General features: G+C 56.8%; 1 protein-coding gene across 8 annotated transcripts in view; it reads right to left on the reverse strand.

The window, feature by feature from the left end:
* PIP5K1C (phosphatidylinositol-4-phosphate 5-kinase type 1 gamma) overlaps positions 1–22186 on the reverse strand; it is a 59034-nt gene extending 36848 nt beyond the window's left edge. For all 8 annotated transcript variants that reach the window (XR_012331155.1, XM_033854771.2, XM_033854769.2 and 5 more), the window contains exon 1: positions 21975–22186. Coding sequence is in view for 7 of the 8 variants with exons in the window: in XM_033854771.2 (XP_033710662.1) it covers positions 21975–22068 (94 nt within the window). In the remaining variant the exon portion in view is untranslated. The remainder of the gene's footprint in view (positions 1–21974) is intronic.
* Positions 22187–22784: the final 598 nt, after the last annotated feature.

A 22784-nucleotide genomic window follows, 5' to 3' on the forward strand; every position in this document is an offset into this window, starting at 1 on the left:
GGGTCATGCAACCAGATGGAGGTGTCTGAGCTCAGGAAGGGCAGCCTACCCTCCAGGCCACCGCACCCCCAACCTCCGGTGGAGAAGGACCAGTTTTTCCTTCTATTTCCAACCCATCCTGGGGCCAGACATCCATAAAACACAGTGAGAATCAGCTACTGGAGAAGTGAAGCAAAGACACGCAAGATCAGGCCCGAGGTTTTGCTCCTGATTCTGCGCGCACACAACTGCAGTCAAACCAGACAGAAGTCACTGCTGCGGACCCCCACCTCCTGCTCTCACCTCGTGGAGGACCCACTGTCGTGTCAGCTGTGACACTCTGTGCAGCCCGGCCTCGGCCTCTCCTCTCCCCTCTGCGGACAGTGTTGGGGGCTCCGTGTGCCCCCAAAGCCCACTCGCTGACCCAGCCCGCCCCCCAGCACTGCAGACACGAGGGCCGGGTCGCTCTCTGTGGAGCCGTCCTGGGCGCTGTGGGATGTGGAGCTGCAACCCTGCCCCCACACTGGATGCCAGGGGCCGCCCAGTCATGACAACTACAGGGGACAGGGTCGCCCAGGTGAGACCGTCTGTCCTAGTCCCTGTGGTCGAAAGCCCTCGGACGAGACGTTTACCACGGCAGTGACAGCCAGCGTCACGCCCTGCCGCTGTGCGGGCCCTGTCCCACAGATCACCCGCCCCGCCCCACCACTCATCCCTAACGCCACACTGACTGGGTGACATGGGTACTGGCCTCCCCAGTCTGCATGGGGACCTGAGGCAACGGTCCCCATGGGAAAGCCACAGGCAGAGGTGTGAACCCAGGCACCCCTGACTCCACAGCCCCGTGCTCGGCGAGTATATCCCTCGGTTACACCATCAGAAACCCCCTACCTGGGCTTTCTTTCTGGACGTACAGCGTTGATGTGAGTTGAGTCAACTTTCAAAATCACAATGTTTTGGAGATAAACCTGGGTTTCTTGAAAAGCGAGCAGATCTACATAGACAAGGCCAACATCCTCACTTGCCTGGATCCACGTTCCTGCCCTTCGTGGTCTGTTCCCTCCACGGTGGCCAGAGGACGCCGGTGAGTACCTGAGCCAGACACCACCTGATTTAATGACCACATTTCATTACCACCATTTTACAGAAGGGGATGCACGGGTTTGGAGAAATTTAGGAAGTTATCCCAAGTCAAAGGTGAAAAACCTTACGATCACACCTCAGAATAAGCCATGTCCAAAAAACTATTAAGAAACTACAGGAAAGGGGGAAAAAAAAAAAGCGGGGGTGGGTCGTGAGGCAGGAACAACCTTTACTTAAAAATAAGTAGGGGGCTTCCCTGGTGGCGCGCAGTGGTTGAGAGTCCGCCTGCCAATGCAGTGGACACAGGTTCGTGCCCCGGTCCGGGAAGATCCCACATGCCGTGGAGCGGCTGGGCCTGTGAGCCATGGCCGCTGAGCCTGTGCGTCCGGAGCCTGTGCTCCTCAATGGGAGAGGCCACAACAGTGAGAGGCCCACATACCAAAAAAACAAAACAAAACAACAACAACAAAATAAGTAGGGTGGGCTTCCCTGGTGGTGCAGTGGTTAAGAATCCACCTGCTGGGCTTCCCTGGTGGCGCAGTGGTTAAGAATCTACCTGCCAATGCAGGGGACACGGGTTCCAGTCCTGGTCCGAGAAGATCCCACATGCCGCAGAGCAATTAAGCCCGTGCACCACAACTACTGAGCCTGCGCTCTAGAGCCCGTGAGCCACAACTACTGAGCCCACGCACAACTACTGAAGCCCATGAGCCTAGAGCCCATGCTCTGCAACAAGAAAAGCCACCGCGACGAGAAGCCCGCACACCACAGTGAAGAGTAGCCCCCACTCGCCACAACTAGAGAAAGCCCACGTGCAGCAATAAAGACCCAACGCAGCCAAAAATAAATAAATAAAATAAATAAATTTATTAAAAAAAATAATAAACAAGTAGGGGAATTCCCTGGCAGTCTAGTGGTTAGGACTCTGCGCCTCCACTGCAGGGGGCACGGGTTCGATCCCTGGTTGCGGAACTAAGATCACACATGCCGAGCAGTATGGCCAAAACAAAAACAAAACAAACAAAAAAAACTACAAAGCAAACACAGTAAACATATTAATATCAACCACAAGACAAGGAGTTCAGCTGTGAGGGTTACCACTCCAGTGGGGGCACTGGCCAATGCAGTGAAAGGAATGAGTATTGAAAAGAAAAAAGACAAAATTTTAGAAAATCTAAGAGAACCAACTGACCAATCATTGAATTAAATGGAGCAGAGCAAGGTGGCCAGACAGATACCAGTGACTCACCTGAGGTCATATTGCAGACATGTCAGGAAGAAGTGGGATCTGGGAGTTTCTGCCCTTTGCACCCACCATGTGCTCTTATATGTCTGCCTATCCATGGTTTCACACTTGGGTTAATTTTAATCTGTCAAATGTAGACGACCTCTCTGATTAAAAGACATTAACAGGGCAGCTGCTAATCCTTCCTTCACCAAGGTCACACCTGGTGTGACACTGAATAGATGTGAATCTGTGGTCAACACCACACAGTGACAGAAATAAAGAACTTTCATATTTTTATATTACCTCAGACTTTTACCGCCAGCATTAATGACAGGGAAGGCTAAGAAGTCTAGAGTTAATAACTGATCAGAGTAGTTAACATCCCAAAGAACATGTTGAAAAATATCAAACTCTAGTTAGTGATACACATACGTAAGTGTTTCAGGTGGAGTGTGCTGATGTCTGCAACTCTGAAATGCATCCGTAAAATTAGATGGAGAGAAGGATGGAGGAGTGATGGGCAGGTGGATGGAGGGATGAAGTAAATACAGCAAAATGTTAATTGTAGGATCCAAGCGGTAATCAGTCAGTGTCCACTGTCCAATTCTTTCACCTTTTCAGTACGGTTGAAGATTTCCTTAATAAAATCTTTTTCCTCCGGATTAAAGGTGAATTTTCACCTTTGATGTCAGGTGTTTTTGAACTTTGGAGAAACACATTTTTGAGCAGATTCTGCCCAAAGAATGTGAGTGATCACAGGGGCAGTAGCGGACACTACTGAGCACCAGCGTGCCAAGCCCGAGGCACGGCGTAACAGGCGTTGCTCATCACACACTGGAGAAGGCACGTGCCTACCTCAGGGCCTTTGCACTTGCTGTGCCCTCTGCCTGGGACGCGCTATCCCTACACCTCCTCGTGGCTGGCTCCTGTCCTCCGCGCTCGGGTCTCAGCATGAATGTCTCGTCCTAGAGACCTTCCCCAACCACGCCGGCCCTTTCCCACCCCCAACCCCTTGCACCCTCTACCGCGCCCGTTTATTTCATGATACACATCACTGTCTGAAGCTAACTTCTTGATCGCCTTGCTCCTTCCTGGGAGAGCAGAGACCGGACTGTCTCGTTCACAGCCTCTTCCCCAGACCTAGCCCGCCTGCTGCCACACAGTAGGAGCATAGTAACTACAGGTCCAATGAGCTGGGGCAGGGGAGGCTAGGATGGAGAGAAGGGGATGGACGGATCGGGGGGCAATCTCAGAGGAGGACGGCCAGGATGAGGAGACCCCGTCACGGGAGGAAGTGGGGCTGGGACCCCTATCACTGAGACAGGGGCCCGGGAGGGACATCCTGGAGGTGGCTGGACACGCAGGGCTGGGAACACGCGGGAGACGGCCTGTGGAGGTGACAGCTGATGCCTAGAGCAGCGCTCAGCGCACAGCAGGTGCTCGCTGAGTCAGCAAATGAATGGATGAAGACACGGATGCTGGGAAGCCCCGCCCAGCCCACAGCGGGGCTTGGCTGGGCCCACTGGAGGAATCCACACCCGAGGTCTGATTCCCCGTCACAGCCAGGTGGCTCCGAGTCCACAGCCACCAACCAGCTGGGGCTGTGGCGTAGCGCGTGGGGCCTCACCGCGGGAGGACTCGGGCCATGGTCTGGAACTTCAGAACAGATGGCAGGTCTCCAAAAAATGTGTGGGGATTAATACAAGCTATTTCCTTCCTCTTGCATACGTTTTCTCTTATGATTTTGCATTTATCACTTTGCACCCCGGAACGGTGAATGGAACCAGGTGAGGAATGAAAAATTTTCCCCAGTAAGCGACTTCCCAGATGATATCCTGTCTGTTCACTCATTCCTTCATTCCTTCATTCCTTCACTCGTAACAACCTCAGTGAGCATCCCTTAGGTATAGGGTCCTGTTTTACAGATAAAATACTCCAGAGGAAACTGGTTCCTTGCCTAATGTTTAATAAGAAGAGAGTTTAAACACCCAGAAAAGCACACAATAAAATAAAAGACAACAATGTGTTACTATGCAGGTTAAATGAATCTTTTTTTGTTTATCCCTTAAGTCAGGGGTCAGCAAGCAGTTTCCGTGCAGGGTCAGAGGAGACCCAGCAGAGGCCACCCAGGCGTCCCGGTGAGGGGAGTGACCTAAAGGTGGTTCTCACCCATGGTGGCCTGCTCCCATGGGACACTGCACAATGTCTGAGGACATCTGTGGTCGTCACCACTAGGGGGCTCCTGGCATCCAGTTGGTGGCGGCAGGGATGCTGCTCCACAACCCACAGCTCCCAGGATACCCGCAGGGAATGACCCAGCCTGACATCAGCAGTGCCGGGGGGAGACCCGGAGCAAACATAAAGATGTGTGGTACGGGGGGGCAGAGCCTGTACATGGGGGTTCATTATACTATTCTCTGGGTGTTTAAAATATTTCATGATAAAAATATACTTACTCCTACCATCCTGTCTGCCTTGCATTCTGTTTGAGGCACCCGTAATAAAAGGCTATGGCACACACAGCCCTCCCTGTACTGGGCTGGCGCCCCACTAGCTGAGTCTCCAACCCTCTCAACACCCCTGGGAGGTAATCACCGTTGGACCCACTTCATAGCCAGGGAGGCTGAGGTCCAGAGGTCCAGCGAGTTCAAAGGCTGCAACGTCACCATTCGCTGTACCGAGAGTCACATCACAGGCCTGAGGGGGAGGAAGGCTCTGGTGCCGTTTCCAGGTAAACCAGGGGTTGGAGCCACGGAGCTTGACCAAGGCTGCATGGCCAGCAAGCCCCGGGGCCTGGGTGGGGTTCTCAGCCTCTGAGATCGACCAGGCTCCAGGGCAAGCCCCTTCCCCACCCCGGGCTGCCCATCCAGCAGCTGGCGGAGAGATGCAGAGACCCACACAAGTGCACTGTGTGCAAACACGCTCCAGGAGGCCAGGCCTTCGGAGAGCCAGCTGCGCTGCCACACAGCTCTGGGCCCGTTTACCCAACAGCGCGGGACTGGGGGCAGGGGGACAAATGGGGGCAGGGCCCCCTCTTAGCAAAGGTATCTCATCAACTCAAGCCGTCAAGACACACGAGGTCCTGGCACCAGGAAATAAGGCCTCTTTTCTCACCATGAAGCAGTTGCCAGTCCCATTTCCCTCCTCGCTCTGGCTCCTAGAGAGCTCAGAGTCAGACTGGCAGCCTCACCCCCCAGCTCCCTGTCCTTAGAGGCAGGACAGCACCAGCTCGCAAGGTGACACGGGGAACTCCCCTCCTAGCCTGGCAGTTCAGGGGCAAGTCCCAACCTCCTGAGCCTCAGTTTACCCCCTGCCAAACAGGTAAAGAACAGTGCTGAGCTCCCAGGGTGTGGAGAGGAGTCTGAGGCACATAGAAAGCCGCCCCCAAACGCACCTTATTAGTTTTCCCATTGTCACCCTCCCCCACTTTCTTCCATTCATCACGCATGTTCACTTGGTGAGTCTGGTGGGGACGGTCATGGGGGCGCAGCCAGGACACGGTGGAAGCAGCACTGGACAGCTGGCACCACACGCTCCCCTGCTGACCCAGGTGTGCAGCCATGCGAGGTCTGAGCTCCCCCTAAGCGAACATGGCCCACTTCACACCCTCCCATCTGGTTCCTGGCCTCGTGTCCCTTCACACCAACATCTCCAGGGAGCCACACAACCCTCGCCCTTGGAATAACATCCCTGCGTGCCTGGGTTCCTTTCCGGAGTCCTCTGTGTGGGGAGGGAGTTGTGGTTGCCCTCCAGGGCCACGGCCACCTCCCCTTCTCAGCAGACTCGATGGTTGCGGGGAGCCAGCTGGGCGGCCTGAGCCCCGGGCAGGGCAGGCATCAGGGGAGCCGAGAGCAGCCTCCCGCCAGACAGTATATGCAGGGCGCTGCAGGTCTGCTGGGGAATGTCCACCTGACACCCAGACAACCAGTTGCTGGGGACCCCTGCCTCACACCATACACAGAAATCAACCCTGGACAGGAAAAGACTTAAAAGCAAAAGATAAAAAACCTTTAAAAGGAAATCAAGGAGAAAGTCTTTCTGTTCTGGGGTGGGTGGGGATTAATGTCTCCCGTGCAAAGTGTGAGCTAAGTGGAGCTCCAGGGGGTCCCCAGGGCCCCGTGTGCAGCTGGGTCCCTGCAGACTCACTGAGCCCCCGAGGGCAACTCTCGGAGGTGCTCAGGCCACCAGGCCAAGCTGGGCTGGCCCGTCTGCACAGCAGCAACCAGAAGCTTCCTCCCGAACCCTTTCTGGGGCTTTCCCTGACCCTCCGGGTGGAGCTGTGCTGCCAACTGTGTCCTGAACCTGGCCTGGGGCCCTGCGGCCATCTGGTCACCTGTCCCCGCCTCCACTGGGCTCAAGGACAGAGTCGCTGCCAGGGCCGGCACCAGCCTGGCACGGAGCGCAAGCTCACCTCATGTTGGATGACCGACTTTCGCTCTGCCCCGGGGCACAGATGTGCCTGGCCGTGCGCAGCCTTCCACCGGGCCCACACTATCACCGCACCTCCTCCTCTGCGGATTTGGGTGCTGGGGTGAGGGAAGCCGCATCTGGTTCACACCCAGGTGGAGCTCGCCTTCCCCATGCCCGTCCTAGGACCTCGGCAGTCCCGGCTCTACCCTCTCCTGGAGGCCTGGGTCTCTCCCTCTGGCACGACACACTGTGACCCCACCTTTGGTGCTCTCCTGACTCCACTGAGAGCTCCACGGCACAGGCTTCCCCTCTCCAGCCCCCTCAGTGTACCCGCACCAGCCCAGAGCTGGGCATGGAGTAGACCTCAGTGAGTATCGGCTGAGCGAGAAACCCTGGATGGCTGCATGGAGGAGGCTGAGGAAAAGCACCACCAAGAGCCTCAGAGATGAGCAGTGGGGACGCAGCCCTCACGAGTCTCAGACACGTTCCCTCAAGCTGGACATCAGACAAAGGGCTGAAGGCCCAGAATGGCCACGGCCCGTGGTGCTTCCGGCCCAGCCTGTCCTGAGTGATGCCCTACTCGTCTCTCCTATTAAGTGGGGGAAACTGGGCTCAGAGAAGGGGTATTTGGGTGTTTTGAGTCGAGACAGAAACCCAATTCACGCTGCTTGGAGAAAAAAGATGTGTGAGGGGGGGAATATTTGTTAATGTAAGTCAAGGGCCGGCAAACTGCCCTGGGGACTCAACCCCCACTGCAATTGTTATAAATAAAGTTTTATTGGCACACGGCCCCACCCACTCATTCACAATCATGGCAGCATCAGCTCCCACAGAGACCATCCAACCCCTCACAGAGAAAGCTTGCAACCTACCAAGACCAAGGAGGCTGGGCGATGGGCTTCAAGCCTCACTGGGCTGGGGGCCCCGAGGACTCAGTCTCCCCATCTCAGCTCTGCTGCTGCCCCCCCCGGCAGGCACCTGGGTGTGGGGTGGACCAGCCCCTCCATCCTCTTGTCCCACATGAAGTCCCAGAGCAGTGAGGCTCTGATGCAGCCAGGCCTGGTCCCACTCACCCAGGGCCGAGGCGCCCTGCCTGTGGGTTGGACAGGGGCTCCCCAGGGGAAACCAGGTCGCCAGCGTCAGTGCTCGGGAAGGGGCCGGCAGACAGGAGCCAGGTCGGAGGACAGTGGCCAGAGCGCGGTGGGGACAGTGCTTCCCCCACCCTGAAGGTGCCTGGCAGAGGGTCACGCGCTATCTCAGGACTGATGCTCGAGGTTTCTTGGCCCAGTTTGCCTCCCAGATGTATTTTATTCTCCAGCAGCCCGGGCTGGGTGGCACACACCGCACTGGATTCCAGCAGACCGAGGGCACTGAGGGAGGCGGGGCCGTGGCCGGAGGCCCCCTGGTTGCTCACGGGGTGGTACTGCCGGTTGCGGGGTGCTGCTCTCACAGTCCAGTTCTGGGCCCCATTTCCCAGGGGCCCCCAGACCCTAGGCCAGACCAGGAGCCAGGCCCCTGACGGTCAGCTGGGCCCTGGGGGTGTCACAGGGGCTCCTGCACTTCGAGGCCCCTCTGAGCCAGGCATGGTGGAGCTGACTGCCCAGCTGCACCCAGTAAGACAAGGGCTACAAGTGCCCCATTTTACAGATGAGAAAACAGAGGCTCCAAGGCCAAACAAGCTGCCTGATCCCACAGCCACAGCAGGGGCCCATCCTGGGGGCGGCTCCTCCAGCCTAGCCCACAGCCTCACTGCAACCTCGTGAGAGATGGAGCCGCGAGGTTTGGGGCTAAGCCACCCTAAGATTCCTGACCCACAGAAAGTGTGAGATGATAAATGTTTATTACTATTTTAAGCCACGAAGTTCTGGGGTAATTTGTTACAAGGCAATAACTAACCGATGCTACCTGGGTCTCAACATGGCCCCTGAGGCACAAACGAGAAGAGTGGATGGAGATGGGAGAGCTGTCCAGATGGAGGGCCCTCCCGGCCCGCACCTCCTCCTCCTCCCCCCCCCCCACTGTGTTCCCCCTATGTGGCCCCCTCACTGCTCCTCACACACGCCAGGCACAGTCCTGCCCCAGGGCCTTTGCACGTGTTTCTCCTCTGCGTGAACGCTCTTCCCCAGCTCACCATTCAGGCCTGGATCAAACGCCACCCTCTCAGAGAGACCCTCCCTGACCACCGGCTGCAGCTGGCTCCCAACCCCACTCTCCGCCACTTATAAGTCTGCTTGGTTTAAACCTTCTTTTTTATAGTTTTGCTCCTCCGGTGGCTGCTCCCTTAGTAGCCATGAGCCCCGTGCGGGCAGCAATCACAGCCTCCTGCACATCAACAGCCCAGGGTGCCTGGCACTTGGCAGGATCGTGGGCACTAGCACCCACCCCCTTCTCCCTGGTGATGGCCCCAGGAGTCATGACGAGGTCCGGGGCCAGGGAGCCAGGGCTTGGCTCAGAGGGCACATAGGGGGCAGGAGCCCCAGGGCACAGGCTGCTTTGTGCGAGCCACCAGCTCCAACCCTCCAGTCACTCCAGGGACCAGCCAGGGCAGCAGGGACAAAGAGTTAACGCTGACCGAGTCTGTACCATGAGGCCAGGGCTGTTAATTTGTTTAATCTGCCCAACGGACCTGTAAGGCAGGTATTACGATTACCTCCATGTGACAGATGTGGAAGTTGAGGCTCAGAGAGACCAGGTCACTCACCTGAGGTCACCCAGGATCGAGAGGGGATGGACGGACTTGATTCCAGACGGCAGGCTTCGGCCTGAGCAACGACTGTATCCAGGAAAGGAGACAGGAAAGAGCCAGCTGAGAGCCAGCACAGCCTCCCAGGCAGTGGGAAGAGCCGGTGCAAAGGTCCTGGGGCAGGACCGTGCCTGCAGAGCTGGAGGGGGGGCAGGGGGTGGGGGGCAGTCGGCAAGAGGCTGTGATGCCAGAGCAGAGTCAGTGACAAGAGGTGAGGGCAGGGAGGGGACAGGCCTGACACCACTGTCACCACTGGACCCACGTGTGGCTGGTGATTACGGTCCATCTCGCGCTTCCCAGACTGGGGGCTTCCTTGGAGGCAGGGCCAGGGTCTGTCTTGGCCCCCGCTATGACCAGAGGCCAGGCCACAAGGGCACCCAGACAACTGGACGGGGGAAACACTGGGGTCCCGCCCACAGCAACACAAGTAACTCAAAACGCACCACAAACCTACACGAACGCAAGAGCTGAGACCATAAAACCCTTAGAAGAAAACAGGTAAATCCTCACGACCTTGGGTCAGGTAGGAATTTCTTCACTACAACAACCAAGGCACAGCAGCCAAAGAAAAAAAAAAAACAGAAGCTGGTCAAAACTGACACCACTGGGCTTCCCTGGTGGCGCAGTGGTTGAGAGTCCGCCTGCCGATGCAGGGGACATGGGTTCGTGCCCTGGTCCGGGAAGATCCCACATGCCGCGGAGCGGCTAGGCCTGTGAGCCATGGCCGCTGAGCCTGCACGTCCGGAGCCTGTGCTCCGCAACAGGAGAGGCCACAACAGTGAGAGGCCCGCGTAACGCCAAAAAAAAAAAAAAAAAAAGTGTTTAGAAAAAAGTCTAAGAGTAGAATGAGGTCTGCAGGCCAACCTCGCTTTACTGCACTGAGCAGATACTGAGTTTTTGACAAAATGAAGGTCTGTGGAAGTCTATCGGCGCCATTTTCCCAACAGCATTTGCTCCCTTCGTGTCTCTGAGTCACACTGTGTTATATCTCACAACATTTCAAACTCTGTCTCTATTATTACGTTGTTATGCTGATCTGTGGTCAGTGATATTTTATGTTACTATCAAAAAAAAGATTACTACTTTCTGAAGGCTCAGGTGACCGTTAGCGTTTTTTTAGCAATAAAGTATTTTTAAATTAAGGTATGTGCATTGTTTTTTAGACATAATGCTACTGTACACTTAATAATACTACAGTATAGTGTAAAGATAACTTTTTTTTTCTGGTCGTACGCGGCTTGTGGGATCTTAGTTCCCCAACCAGGGATCAAACTTGTGCCCCCGGCACTGGAAGCGCAGAGTCCTAACCACTGGGCCACCAGGGAATTCCCAAAGATAACTTTTATATCTGCTGGGAAACCAAAAATTCATGTGACTTGCCTTACTAAGGTATTTGCTTTATTTCAGGGGTCTGGAACCAAACCTGCAGTGTCTCCGAGGTCTGCTTGCATTTTACAAACGCAACAGTAGGAGGTGTGTGACCAGGGCAGGTGTGCACAGCGAGTGCCTCCCAAGGGGCTGGCAACAGAGGTGCCTGAGGTGGGTATGAGGGTGGGGCCAGGCCTGTATTTTGTGCCAGAAACACACGGCAGCTTTCCAAAGGAGGGAAAAGAAAAATCCCGAGAAAGCTGAATTCTAGGGGGGGGGGGGGGGGGGGGGGGGGCACATGCAAAGGCCCTGTGGTGACAGGACATTCTCCAGGAACAGCAAAGAAAGGGTCTGTTGTGGCTGGAGGGGAGGGTGCAGCTGGGGGCCAAGCCCTGACCAGCAGCCCATACTGCCCCCCCACCATTTCACTGCACAGAGCAAGTGTTTCCACAGTGGTAAACAGGAAACCTTGCAAAGGACAGGGCCAGGGGTGGGGGTGGGGGGCAAGGTGTTAATCCAGAACTCACAGGCCCTAAGAGAAAGAAGGTTCCAGAACCTTCACAACTCATGCCACAGACACAGCCTAACATCTGTCTGGGCTGAGCACCGGCCTGCCGCCAAAGTTCAGAGCCCGAGGCTCTGGGCAGAGACGGCCCTCAGGTCAGCAGACAATCACCACATGGAAGATCTAAGGGGGGCGGACTCAGTCATGGAAATCGGGTGGGCTTCCTGGAGGAGCAGGCAGAGGACGGACTGTACAGTGGGGAGGAGGAACGAGGCAAGGAGGGTAGCTCCGGGGGTCACCAGGCACATTCTCAGTGGCTCCGCAGGTGGAAGGGTTCAGGCGGCTGGGTCAGGGTCACAGAGGGACTGTCAGCCCAGGAAGGAGGCTTGTCCACTCTCGGGCCCTTGGAGGGCCCCGCCGACCTCACGTCTCCAAATGCCATGTGGATTCTGGACTGAATCCGGGAGAGGGAAAAAAAGTTACCATAAGGGAAGGTTTGGGTTAATTCACAAAACTGTGAATCCTGACTGCGGGCTGCGCCGATGTTCCATTTCCTCCACGTGACCCCTGCACTCAGCTCAGAGAGCGTCTTTGTTTATCGGATGTACAGCCCGTCCTCCGTCCTCCTTACTTACAGATTCCACGTCTGCAAGTCCACCTACCGGCTGGAATTTATCTGTAACCCACACGCAGGGGGCTGCCACGCTCGTTCTCAGGCACACGCAGGGCAGCAAGGTCTCGAGTGTCCCACACACGTGCCCAGCGAGCCCGAGCCAGGTGACGCCCTGCCTGCTCGGTTCAGCTCTCAGACCACAGACAAGTGTACTTTCCGTAGTCTCTTTAGTGCCATGTTTTCTGCATTTTTGTGTTTTTGGTGAGTGATTCTGCATCTAAAACGGCCCTCCAGCGTGGAGCTGAAGTGCTTGCTGGCCGGTGTCCCACGTGCAGGAGGACGGTGACGTGCTCATGGGGACAGTACGTGTGTCAGATGAGCTTAGTTCAGGCAAGGGTTACATCCCCGCCGTGAATGAATCAACAACTGATATCAGACAAGGCGTCTTTAAACAGAAACGTACATCACACGAGGCTGCTGCATGGGGATCAGTTGTGATGATGGGGTGACAGAGGTGGAGCCTGGCCCCGCGTGTCCTCCCTCCCTTGGCAGAGGGCGTGTGGGTGTCGCCAGAGTGTCCCTGCAACTTTCCACAGGCTTCAAAATAAAACGTTAAAAAAAAAATAATATATATGGAGACAGGTAAACATCCGGAATAACGGTCATTACCTCCGTAGAAACGGAGGGTCAAGACAAATAAATGCTCACTTTCCACTGACTGCAGGTCTGGGCTGCTGCTTTTTTCCAGTAAGCATGTTATTATTTGTAGCTGAAGGCATGCCTTTTGCACGAAGACAGAGGCAGACAAGGAGAACCGAACAGAAAGCCCAGAAATAGACCAGCTACACGCAAGAATCTGGTCTGTAATCAAGGTGGCACCTGAAATCCGTGAGGAAAGCAGATTACCCAGGAAGCGGGGGTGGGCTGACCCTGAGCCACCTGGGAAGACTTGGCTCAATTAAACCCTTGTACATCTCATGCCAGGATAAATGCCAAATAAAGCAAGAATTTAAATGTAAAGAAAAAAATAAGTAAAGTTATAGAAGTACTAGAAGAATTTAACTGTAACCTCGGAACAGAGGACACATTTCCATCATGACGCCAAACTGGGAAACCATAAAAAGAGACTGATAGGGACTTCCCTGGTGGTGCAGTGGTTAAGAATCCACCTGCTGGGCTTCCCTGGTGGCGCAGTGGTTGAGAGTCCGCCTGCTGATGCAGGGGACATGGGTTCGTGCCCTGGTCTGGGAAGATCCCACATGCCACGGAGCGGCTGGGCCCGTGAGCCATGGCCGCTGAGCCTGCGCGTCTGGAGCCTGTGCTCCGCATTGGGAGAGGCCGCAACGGTGAGAGGCCCGCGTACCGCAAAAAAAAAAAAAAAAAGAATCCACCTGCCGAAGCAAGGGACCCAGGTTCGAGCCTTGGTCCAGGAAGATCCCACATGCCGCGGAGCAGCTAAGCCCGTGTGCCATAACTACTGAGCCTGTGCTCTAGAGCCCGAGAGCCACAACTACTGAGCCCACGCACCACAACTACTGAAGCCCACGTGCCTAGAGTGCGTGCTCTGCAACAAGAGATGCCACTATAATGAGAAGCCTGCACACCACAACGAAGAGTAGCCCCCGTTTGCTACAACTAGAGAAAGCCCACACATAGCAATGAAGACCCAACACAGCCAAAAATAAATAAATAAATAAATAAATAAATAGAAGATACTATCTAAAAAAACAAAGAGAGAGAGGCTGATAAATGGGACCACATGAAAACAAAAACACCGGCCTGACATTGATAATCATCTTCAGAGAAGATGGGGAAAAGCCACTTAAACTTACTTGTATCATGGATTAAAAAAAAAAAATCTTCCATAATATATAAAGAGCTCCCACAGATCAATAAGAAAAAGACTGGTAAATAATTTGAAAATGGGAAAGATACAATCAGTATACAGTTCCCAGAAAATGAATAAGAGTCCTGAGATGTGTACGATTAAATGCAGGAGTGGGGTGAGTGGTGAAAAGGGGTCTGTGAGTGTGGAATCAAGACAAGACAGAGTGGAGACATGAATGCTTGTGGGGGCAAAGGCACCAAGGACTCCCTGGTGGCCGATGCTCCATTTTCCAGCTCTGACAAAGTGCAGGATGCTGTCAAGGTGAGGCAGTCCAGTGCCACTGGACTGCCGTGTGACCTGGGCGGGCAAGTCTCTGCTCCCTTTGCTGGGATACATTTTTAATAAAACAAAGATGAAACATTAAAAGGAAAAAATATGTGAAGACATTTCCTTCTGATTCACATTTCCCTCTGATTCACGTTATGATAAATACCCAGACCTCCCTTTGTGCCATAAGTTTGGCAAAGATGGAAGAAATGGGCGAGGCACGGAGCTCTCACCCTTGCTGGAGGGAACTTGGAACGGTTCACCTTGGGTTCATCACGTGCATCTTATGATGCTCTGACATCTCGGGGACCTTGCAGACCTGGGGACTGTCCCTCCTGGAGTCAGCCAGCCCCTAGATCACAAACCATCTGCCTGTGAGCAGATCTCTGCCGTGCCAACCAAGCCACTATGGGCCACACCCTCAGCACTCCTCATCCTGCTCACACGCAAGCCCAGGGGCACCGCCTCAACCGCCCCCAGCCAGAGCCCATGCCAGCCCACAGCCGCCGCCATCGAACGAGCCGATCCCAAGCTGGCTCAGGGTGCCAACGCTGCCCGTCCCTCCCATCCTGCAGAAACCCCAGTAAGGACCCGTGCTTTCTCCGCGTCCGAACTGGCTTGCAGAGACAGGGCCTCCATTTCCCACAAGCTGGGCCCCGTCCTGGACGGTTCACATGCGCTGGCTCATCTAATCCTCATGGGATCCCCGAGAGGAAGGCGTGCCTGGATGCTGCTTCACCAATGAGCTTCCCGTGGCTGCTGGGACCCTACATCCTGACTCTTCTCCACCTGCGCTCGGCCCCTCGGTCACCTCCCCTCGTCACACGCTGTAAAGGCCATGTCCTGCCAGGGGCTCTACGACGTGTCCCCCACGGACACATCAGCTGCCCGGTCATCGCTCTGCACGAGGAGGCCCTTTCCCTGCCTCGTCCCCACCTCCTCGCCCCATGGCCGTCTGCCCAATAACCCCCTGGGCTCCAAACTTGGTCCTCTGCCCCCCACGTCTCCATGTCTCATATTCACACTGCGCCCGACCGTCCCCCATCTCAGCTGAGGCAGCTTGCCCTTCCAGGGGCTCAGACCCCAACCTGGGAGTCACCCTCTACTCTCCCCTCCCCCGCCACACTCACCCCTTCAGTAAGTTCAGTCAACTCGGCTTCTAAAATCTGCTCTGCATCACTCCTTCCTCCTGCCTCCACCCAAGCCCAAGTCCCAGCATCACCACCTGGACCAGCAGAGTCCCCTCCACCGTGGTCCCGGGCTCCCACACTCCCTCCCCACAGTCTTTCCCCCACAGTGGCCAGAAGTAGCCCGTGAGCACCTAAGTCAGGCCCCGCCCCTAATCTGCCCACAGCCCTCCAGGGATCCCTCCTCCCTGGGGGTAAAAGCCCAAGTCCTCCCCGCGGCCCACAAGGTCCTGCCCAACCTGCCCCATCCCCTCCCTGTCCTCCCCTCCTCCCTCTCTCCCCCTCACTCACTCTGCTCCATCCACATGGGCCTCCTTACTGTTCCTGCAACAACCCAGGCACAGTCCTGCCCCAGGGCCTTTGCACGGGCTGTGCCCTCTGCCTGGGAGCCTCTCCCCACACCCCCTCAGTGCACATCCCCTCCTTCCTGTATATCTCTGCTCAGATGTTGCCCGTCGCCCCTCCTGAGTACCTGGCCTCCATCACTCCCCCCACGCCCGTTTTTCTCTCCCCTTCTCCACTCTGCTCTTCCCCACGGCACTCGCTTCCCCTGCCGTGTTACACCTCTCTCTCCTTGCATCACTTACTGTTTGCACACACCCCACCCGCACCCCCGGCACGCACACAAGGACCGTGCCCGTCTCATTCGGGCCTCCCCAGCACCCGGCCCAAGCAGTCTTCAGCAGCATCTGCTCACGAACACCTGACCTGCACCCCACAGCCCCAAACCTTCAACGGCAACCCCGTGCCCCCAGGATAACGGCCCATGTGTGTGCATGACACGTGCATGATCGAGAGAGAATAGCAACTGGGGCAGATGCTGGGGTCTCTTTCCTTGGTCAGAGCCAGAGGCCAGGTCTCCAAATGCCTTCCCACTGGCTCAGGCACTTGCGGCCCCTCAGGCTGGACCCCTAACCCCTCCATGGGGCCTGGTGGCACCTAGTACAGGGGCGCCAAGGCTAATCCCCAGGTCAGTAATCCCCCCACGTGCGCAGTCCCCGCTGTCCAGCTGGCAGCAGTCAGAAAATCCCCAGCGGGATCCCGACCTGCCCTGTCACACGTGGTGCCACGCAGCTCAGTGTGGGCAGCAGGAACAGGAGGGCCCGGGGCCTGGTCACCAAGCTGGTAAATGCCCGGGCCACACGGCTGTCACTTAACGAGCACCGCCGGGGGTGCGGGGCTCACCTCTCCATGCCCCGCCGAATCCCTGGGACCCCTGCCCTCATTCTGAGAGGTGGAGGCAGGCACACTGTCCTCAGCCCAGGCAGGGCTGAGCCCGGTCAAGCCCCAGGCCACACTGCCCAGGATCCCGTGGGAATCCACCAGCCTTGGGGGCCCCGAGCAGCCCCCCAGATCTGCTCCTCACCCATCAGCACAAGCCTGCCAGGGCCTGGACCCCCAGACCTGCTCCTCCTTGGGCCCTCACCAACCGCCCTCCCCCCACCAACTCCAGGGTGCAGGCCTCCCTACCCACCCTCCCTGCCACAAGACCACCATCCAGGCCCCCAGCCCCACTTACCTGGATGCCCACCCCCGCAGCCCCTCCCCACCAGGCAGGCAGAGGGCTCTCGCTCTGTAAAACATGACTCTCTGCCCTGCTTAAACCCACCAGCACCACCGACTGGACTCAGACCAGAACCCGAGCAGGGCCAGGCCCCCCACCCCTTCCCTTCTGAGGAACAAATCACGCTCATTCCTGCCTCAGGCTCTTTGCACTGCTGATCCCTCTGCCTGAATGCTCAACCGCAGCTGCTTGGGTCACCTGCTCCCCTGACCACCTGGTAGCAGCAGGCCCTGGTCACCCCCTGGGGCCACGGCGCCCATTTCACTGCTCTGGCAGCTCCCCATGGGCTGGCGTGGTCTGACTCAGGTCAACAAGCGTTCTCCGTAGAGGACCAGCCAGTGAGTGTCTCCAACTTTGCAGGCCACGGGTCTCTGTCTCAACTCTCAGCTCTGCCGCTGTAGCTAGACAGCCCCGTGGACCACAGGCGAATGACAGGGTGTGGCGAAGCGTCAGGAAGACGTGACAGACAAAAACCGGTGGGCGGGATGGACCCGGGGCCCCAGTCTGCAACCGCGGGCCTCACCTGTTTACTAGCTCGCCATCGCATCCTAACCCCTACCAATCTGAAGGTGAGGGAGCCCAGGTGCCGGACCCCTGCCCCCCCAGGAGGTGCTCCATAATGTCCAACAGGCCCTGCCCAAGGGCAAAGCAAGAGGTGACCGCACGTCCCCGTGAGCCGAGTCAGACGGCGGCCCCGCCCACCCAGGCTCTGGGGGAAGCGGTCCCTCGAGCTGGCACCCACGTGGGGCCAGCCAGGGCAGCACCCTTCCAGGGCTCTACAAGCCAATCGACCTGATCCAGCTCCACGAGAAAGGCACAGTCATCACGCCCATTTCACAGATGGAGACACCGAGGCAGAGGACCCCCTGGCTGGCAAAGGCGGTCCGGCTCCTGAGGGCTCTCCACGGAGAGGACCAGGCTGCCGGGCCAAGCGCCGGACATGGCCTCACTAGAAAGTGGCCAGGGCGGGATTAGAACCGGGAGCCTTCTGCCTCCAAAGGCCATTGTTGACTACCAATGAGCAGAGGAGGGACGCTGCTGCCGGCGGTTACAATCCGCCCACAGCTACAGAGGAGGCCCCTGGTGATGAGGCCCCACCCCCAGCCATGCTGGCCGGACGCTGCTTTTCGAGCACATGAGGCCTTTTGCTTGGGCCCTGCTGGCTTCCTGCGCCTCCTTCAGGCCTCCCTCAAATGTCATGGGAAGTCTCGTTGAGAGGACACAGTAGAGCAAAAACTTGAAAGAACTAAGGAAGCAAATGACAGGGATATGGAGGATGAGCATGCCAGGCAGAGGGCACAGTGGGGCAGCACCAGGCCTGGCGAGCTGGAGGAACCGCGAGGAGGCCCGTGTGTCTGGAGCAGAGTGAGCGAGGGGTAGAGAGGGAGGAGGGGAGGGCAGGGAGGGGACGGGGCAGGTCGTGCAGGGCCTTGTGGGCCGCAGGGAGGACTTGGGCAGACCCCTTTTCACCACTCACCCCATTCCTGCATTTAATCCTACACATCTCAGGACTCTTATTCATTTTCTGGGAACTGTATACTGATTGTATCTTTCCCATTTTCAAATTATTTACCAGTCTTTTTCTTATTGATCTGTGGGAGCTCTTTATATATTACGGAAGATTTTTTTTTTAAATCCATGACACAAGTAAGTTTAAGTAGCTTTTCCCATCTTCTCTTAAGATGATTATCAATGCCAGGCAGGTGTTTTTGTTTTCATGTGGTCCCATTTATCAGCCTCTCTCTCTTGTTTTTTTTTAGATAGTATCTGCTATTTATTTATTTATTTTATTTATTTTTGGCTGTGTTGGGTCTTCGTTGCTATGTGCGGGCTTTCTCTAGTTGTAGCGAAGGGGGGCTACTCTTCGTTGTGGTGCGCAGGTCCCAGGGAGGTGGGACCCTGGAGGGCTGTGGGCAGAGGAGGGGCGGGGCCTGAGTCAGCTTTTAGTGGGAGCCTTCTGGAGTGAGCGGGAGGGAGCACAGGAAGGGACAGGGGGCCAGGCCAGCCATGGATGATGGGGCTGAATTCACATGGATGAACCAGGTGGTGGCAGGGAGTGGGGGGCAAATGGGTGGATTTCCGGTCCACTTTGAAGACAAAGCCGACATAATTTGCCACCAGGTTAGACGTGGGAGGGGCCAGGGGTCAGAGGGGAACACAGCTGACTATTCTGAGACATCACGGAAGCAGGAAGGACAGGAGGGAAACTGCTCAGAAACACCAGGCCACAGCTCAGGCCAAAGCCCACAGGCAGCTCGTGGACACCCACAGGAGCCCCGTGAATGTGCCCAAGAGCCCAGCCTTCCTGAGATCCTCCACAGAACCAGGCACTCCACAGAGTCCCCAAAAGCCAGCAGAGAACACCATCGGGCCTTCCCTGGTCCGGGCCTCGGGAGCCCAGGAGTTTAAAGTAACCGGATTCTAAAACACCACCGATACATTTCACCTCCCATCAGATTGGCCAAAATGGCCGAGGCCGATAACATCCGGAGCTGGCAATGCTGCGAGGAGATAGTCTCTCTTGGCTCCTGCCGGACCTTTCCAGAAAGCCAGCGGGCATCAATCTGGTTGCGCCTGACCCAGCCGTTCCAAGGCGGGGACTCCAACCACTAGAACTGAAAGTACCACGGCTACAAGCCCACGTTCAAAGATGTTTACTGCAGCATCGCTTGTGACAGCAAAAGGCGGCTCCAGAAACCACTGGATCGTCCCTCAGCAGGAAGCTCATGCCTAAAGGGGGTGGGCTGTCACTAAAGTTCACCTAGCGCCCTCCACCTGCTGATGCGCTAACTCAGGTAAAGCTGGCAGTGTGGCCCCATTTTACAGATGGGGACACTGAGGCTCAGAGAGATCAAGGCCCTGTGAGGTCACAGAGAAATTGAGTGGAACCCAGGCAGGATAAGGGGTTTCCACCTTCTCAATCACAGCACCATATTCTCTCTCTCTGAAGAAAAGAATTGATACCAACGTGGGGAAAAAATGCCGTATTATGGATAAAAAGCAAGCAAGTTACAGAATGATGGGTGAAGGTGAAGTACGGCAGCCCTCACCCCGGATGACTGTGTCTTCAGGGGACACTGGGCGATGTCCAGGGACATCTGTGGTTGTCAGGACTGGGGGGGCTCCTGGCATCAAGTGAGTGGGGGCAGGGATGCTGCTGGACCCCACAGTGCCCAGGACGGCACCCACAACAAAGAACTTTCCAGCCCCAAACTAGCGCAGAGGCATCGAGACTCTGGCATCGTACGAACCCCCTGGTGAGCAAACAGACCCATCTGTGTGTTTATGCATCTGTTCGAGCAGCAGGAAAGGCATGGACAGTTGTTCCCCAAACTTAAGAGAAACGGGTTCGGCGGAGGACAGACAGCTATTAACCCTAAAGTGAGTGAAGTAAGTGATCAGCTGTGGGAACCGGATTTCTGCGGGTTTGGGGACAGGAGTGGGGACGGCCCCTTATGGGCCAGGTCCCTGTGCTCAGACCCAACCACAGCCGGGGCCTGGGACTTTATCTGCCCCCATCAGATCACCTAGCCCCTGATAAGACAAATATATGCTGTGTGGCTTTCCTGTGGGCACTGCATCCTAGTCTATTGTGTCTCTGCCCAGCACAGGGCAGAGGGCTGCTGGCGGAGGTCAGGGGGCTGACAAAGGACTTCAGCCGGGTCCCTCTGCCATGTCTGGGGCTGGCCAGGCAGGGCATCGCCGCCAGCAAAGAACGGGAGCCAGAGGGCCGGATTGTTGGAGCTGAACCAGGGTAACCCACCAAGCAGCTCCAGATGGCAGCAGGAAAGGAAGCGGTGGGAGTCCTCTGGAGCCCGGGGGAGCTCGCTCGCTCTGGCTCTTTCTCCAGACATTTCTCCCAACTCCCAGGCAGCACAGCATCTCCCTGCCTGCCAAGGAAGCTTCGGGAGGCCCGGGGGAGAAGGAGGATGGATGCCCCTGTGGGTGTCTACAGGGGACTCGCCAGAGAGGGCTGCCTGGAACAGAGAACTCTGCGGATCCAGAAACTTCCTATTTGGGAGCCTGCAACCTTGACCAAGAAGGAACCAGGCAGTGGCTGGGCTCTGCACACCGCCCCAGGGAAAGGCAGACCGCGGGCCCACAGGGCAGGGCGAGGCTGCCTCCTTCCCCAAACCTGCTCTGCTAGAGGGCCAGGGAGGCATGCCAAGGAGAGGGGCTCAAGAAAGCACTGCCCCTACAGAGCTACGGCAGCCCCCCAACATCCAGGGAAAAGGCTGCAGGGGGCCTTCTCCTCCCCCACCTGCTGGCAAGCCCTGGCACTGAAGGTGCCTGGAGATGTCATCCCCCTACCTACCTCCGGTTATAGGAGGTAAACTGAGACCCAGAAAGGGAAGGAATGGCCAGTGGACTAGAAACCAGGTCTGGTGAATTCCACAAAAATGAGGTAGTCAGGAGGCTGACCCATCTGGCCTCCGAGACCCCCCACTTCCGCCACAGCAGCCCCTGCCCTTAACGACCAGTAAGATGTGCCCACAGGGTGACGACTTGCAGGGAAACGGGTGAGGCCCGGAAGCTGATACCAGCAAAGTGGGCGGCCCCGAGTAGTGGGTCCAGACGGTCGGGGCGGGGGGAAACATGTGGGACAGCGTCACCCCTTGGAGGCAAGGTCCCCCATCGGAACGGGGGTACTCCACTATCCCACACGCAGAGCAGCCCCCTGACAACACTGGGTGGGACGTCGTTCCCAAGCGCCCTCAGCAGGAGGCAGTGCACCCACCCACCACGCGTCCTAAATAGAGGTCGCACCCCTCCCAGAGGTGAGGACCCATCTTCCCCGCATGTCTCCAACGGGGTCTGCTCCACCCACAGCCTCCCAGAATGGGGCCCTGCGCCAACCCCCGCTCCCAGACAGCCGGCTCCCCCAAGAACCCCGGGAATGGGCGGCGCCACCCCGACCCCCAGGGCGGGGCGTCTCGGGCCCCGCGGCGCGTCCCCCAGCCCCGGAGTGGGGCGTTCCGTCCCCCCCGCGAGCGCCCCCGAGTGGAACGTCCCGGCCTCCCCGCTGCGGGTCCCGACGCCCCTCCGGCGCTCGGACGGGTCCACTGGGCCCCGGCAGGGGGGGCAGGGCGGGTCCATTCGGGGAGCGGGGAGAGAAGGAGGAAGGTCCGGAACCGTTACCTGCTGCCGCACTGCTCTCTGCCGCCCAGGCCGCCTCTGAGGTCACGGCCCCCGCCTCGGCGCTCTCCGCCTCGTCCGGCACCTCCAGCTCCATGGCCGCGCGCGGACCTGCCGGCAGGCGGGCGGCCGGCCGGCCGGAGGCTGCGACCCGAGATGCGGCCGCAGCCGCCGCTCAACAACAACCGCCACCGGCTGGAGAGCTGAGGGAAGGGGCCGGGCTCAGGGAGTCAGGGGCGGGCCAGGGGCGGGGCCAGGCGCTGCGCCATCGCGCACCGCGCGCACCGCCAATCGGGGCTCGGAGGCGGGGCCTGCGTGCGTCCCGGGCCCCAGGAGCGGCGCGAGCGCCCTCACGTGCCCAGGGGTGGAAGGGCAGCGCCATTCCTGTCAATATTACTGTAGTACGTAAGAGCGTTATTATACATAACGAGCATAAATAATAATTACAGTTAAAAATTATCACCATATTAAAAATAAAATTTATATTACATGTGCTTATGTTTGATATAAGTAATAGTTACGTAATAATAAGAAACAAATTTTTATCATTATGCACAATATACAAATTGTATGTCATATTGTCATGATACATTAACGTGACTATTAAACAGTAATATGGTATTATAATAAGTAATGTTAATATGTAACGTAAAAATATTATTTATGATATATAACGTAGTAAAATTTAGTTATATGTAACAATAACATCCTTAAATGCCAAGCTTAGTGCTAAAGCCTTTATATGCAATATCTCCATAAGTTAGGGACCTGCTTTTTGTTTCCTTTTTTTTAACTACTACCATATTCCCAATA

The sequence above is a fragment of the Tursiops truncatus genome, chromosome 3, assembly GCF_011762595.2.
Source record: "Tursiops truncatus isolate mTurTru1 chromosome 3, mTurTru1.mat.Y, whole genome shotgun sequence".
In the NCBI taxonomy this organism is placed as follows: domain Eukaryota; kingdom Metazoa; phylum Chordata; class Mammalia; order Artiodactyla; family Delphinidae; genus Tursiops; species Tursiops truncatus.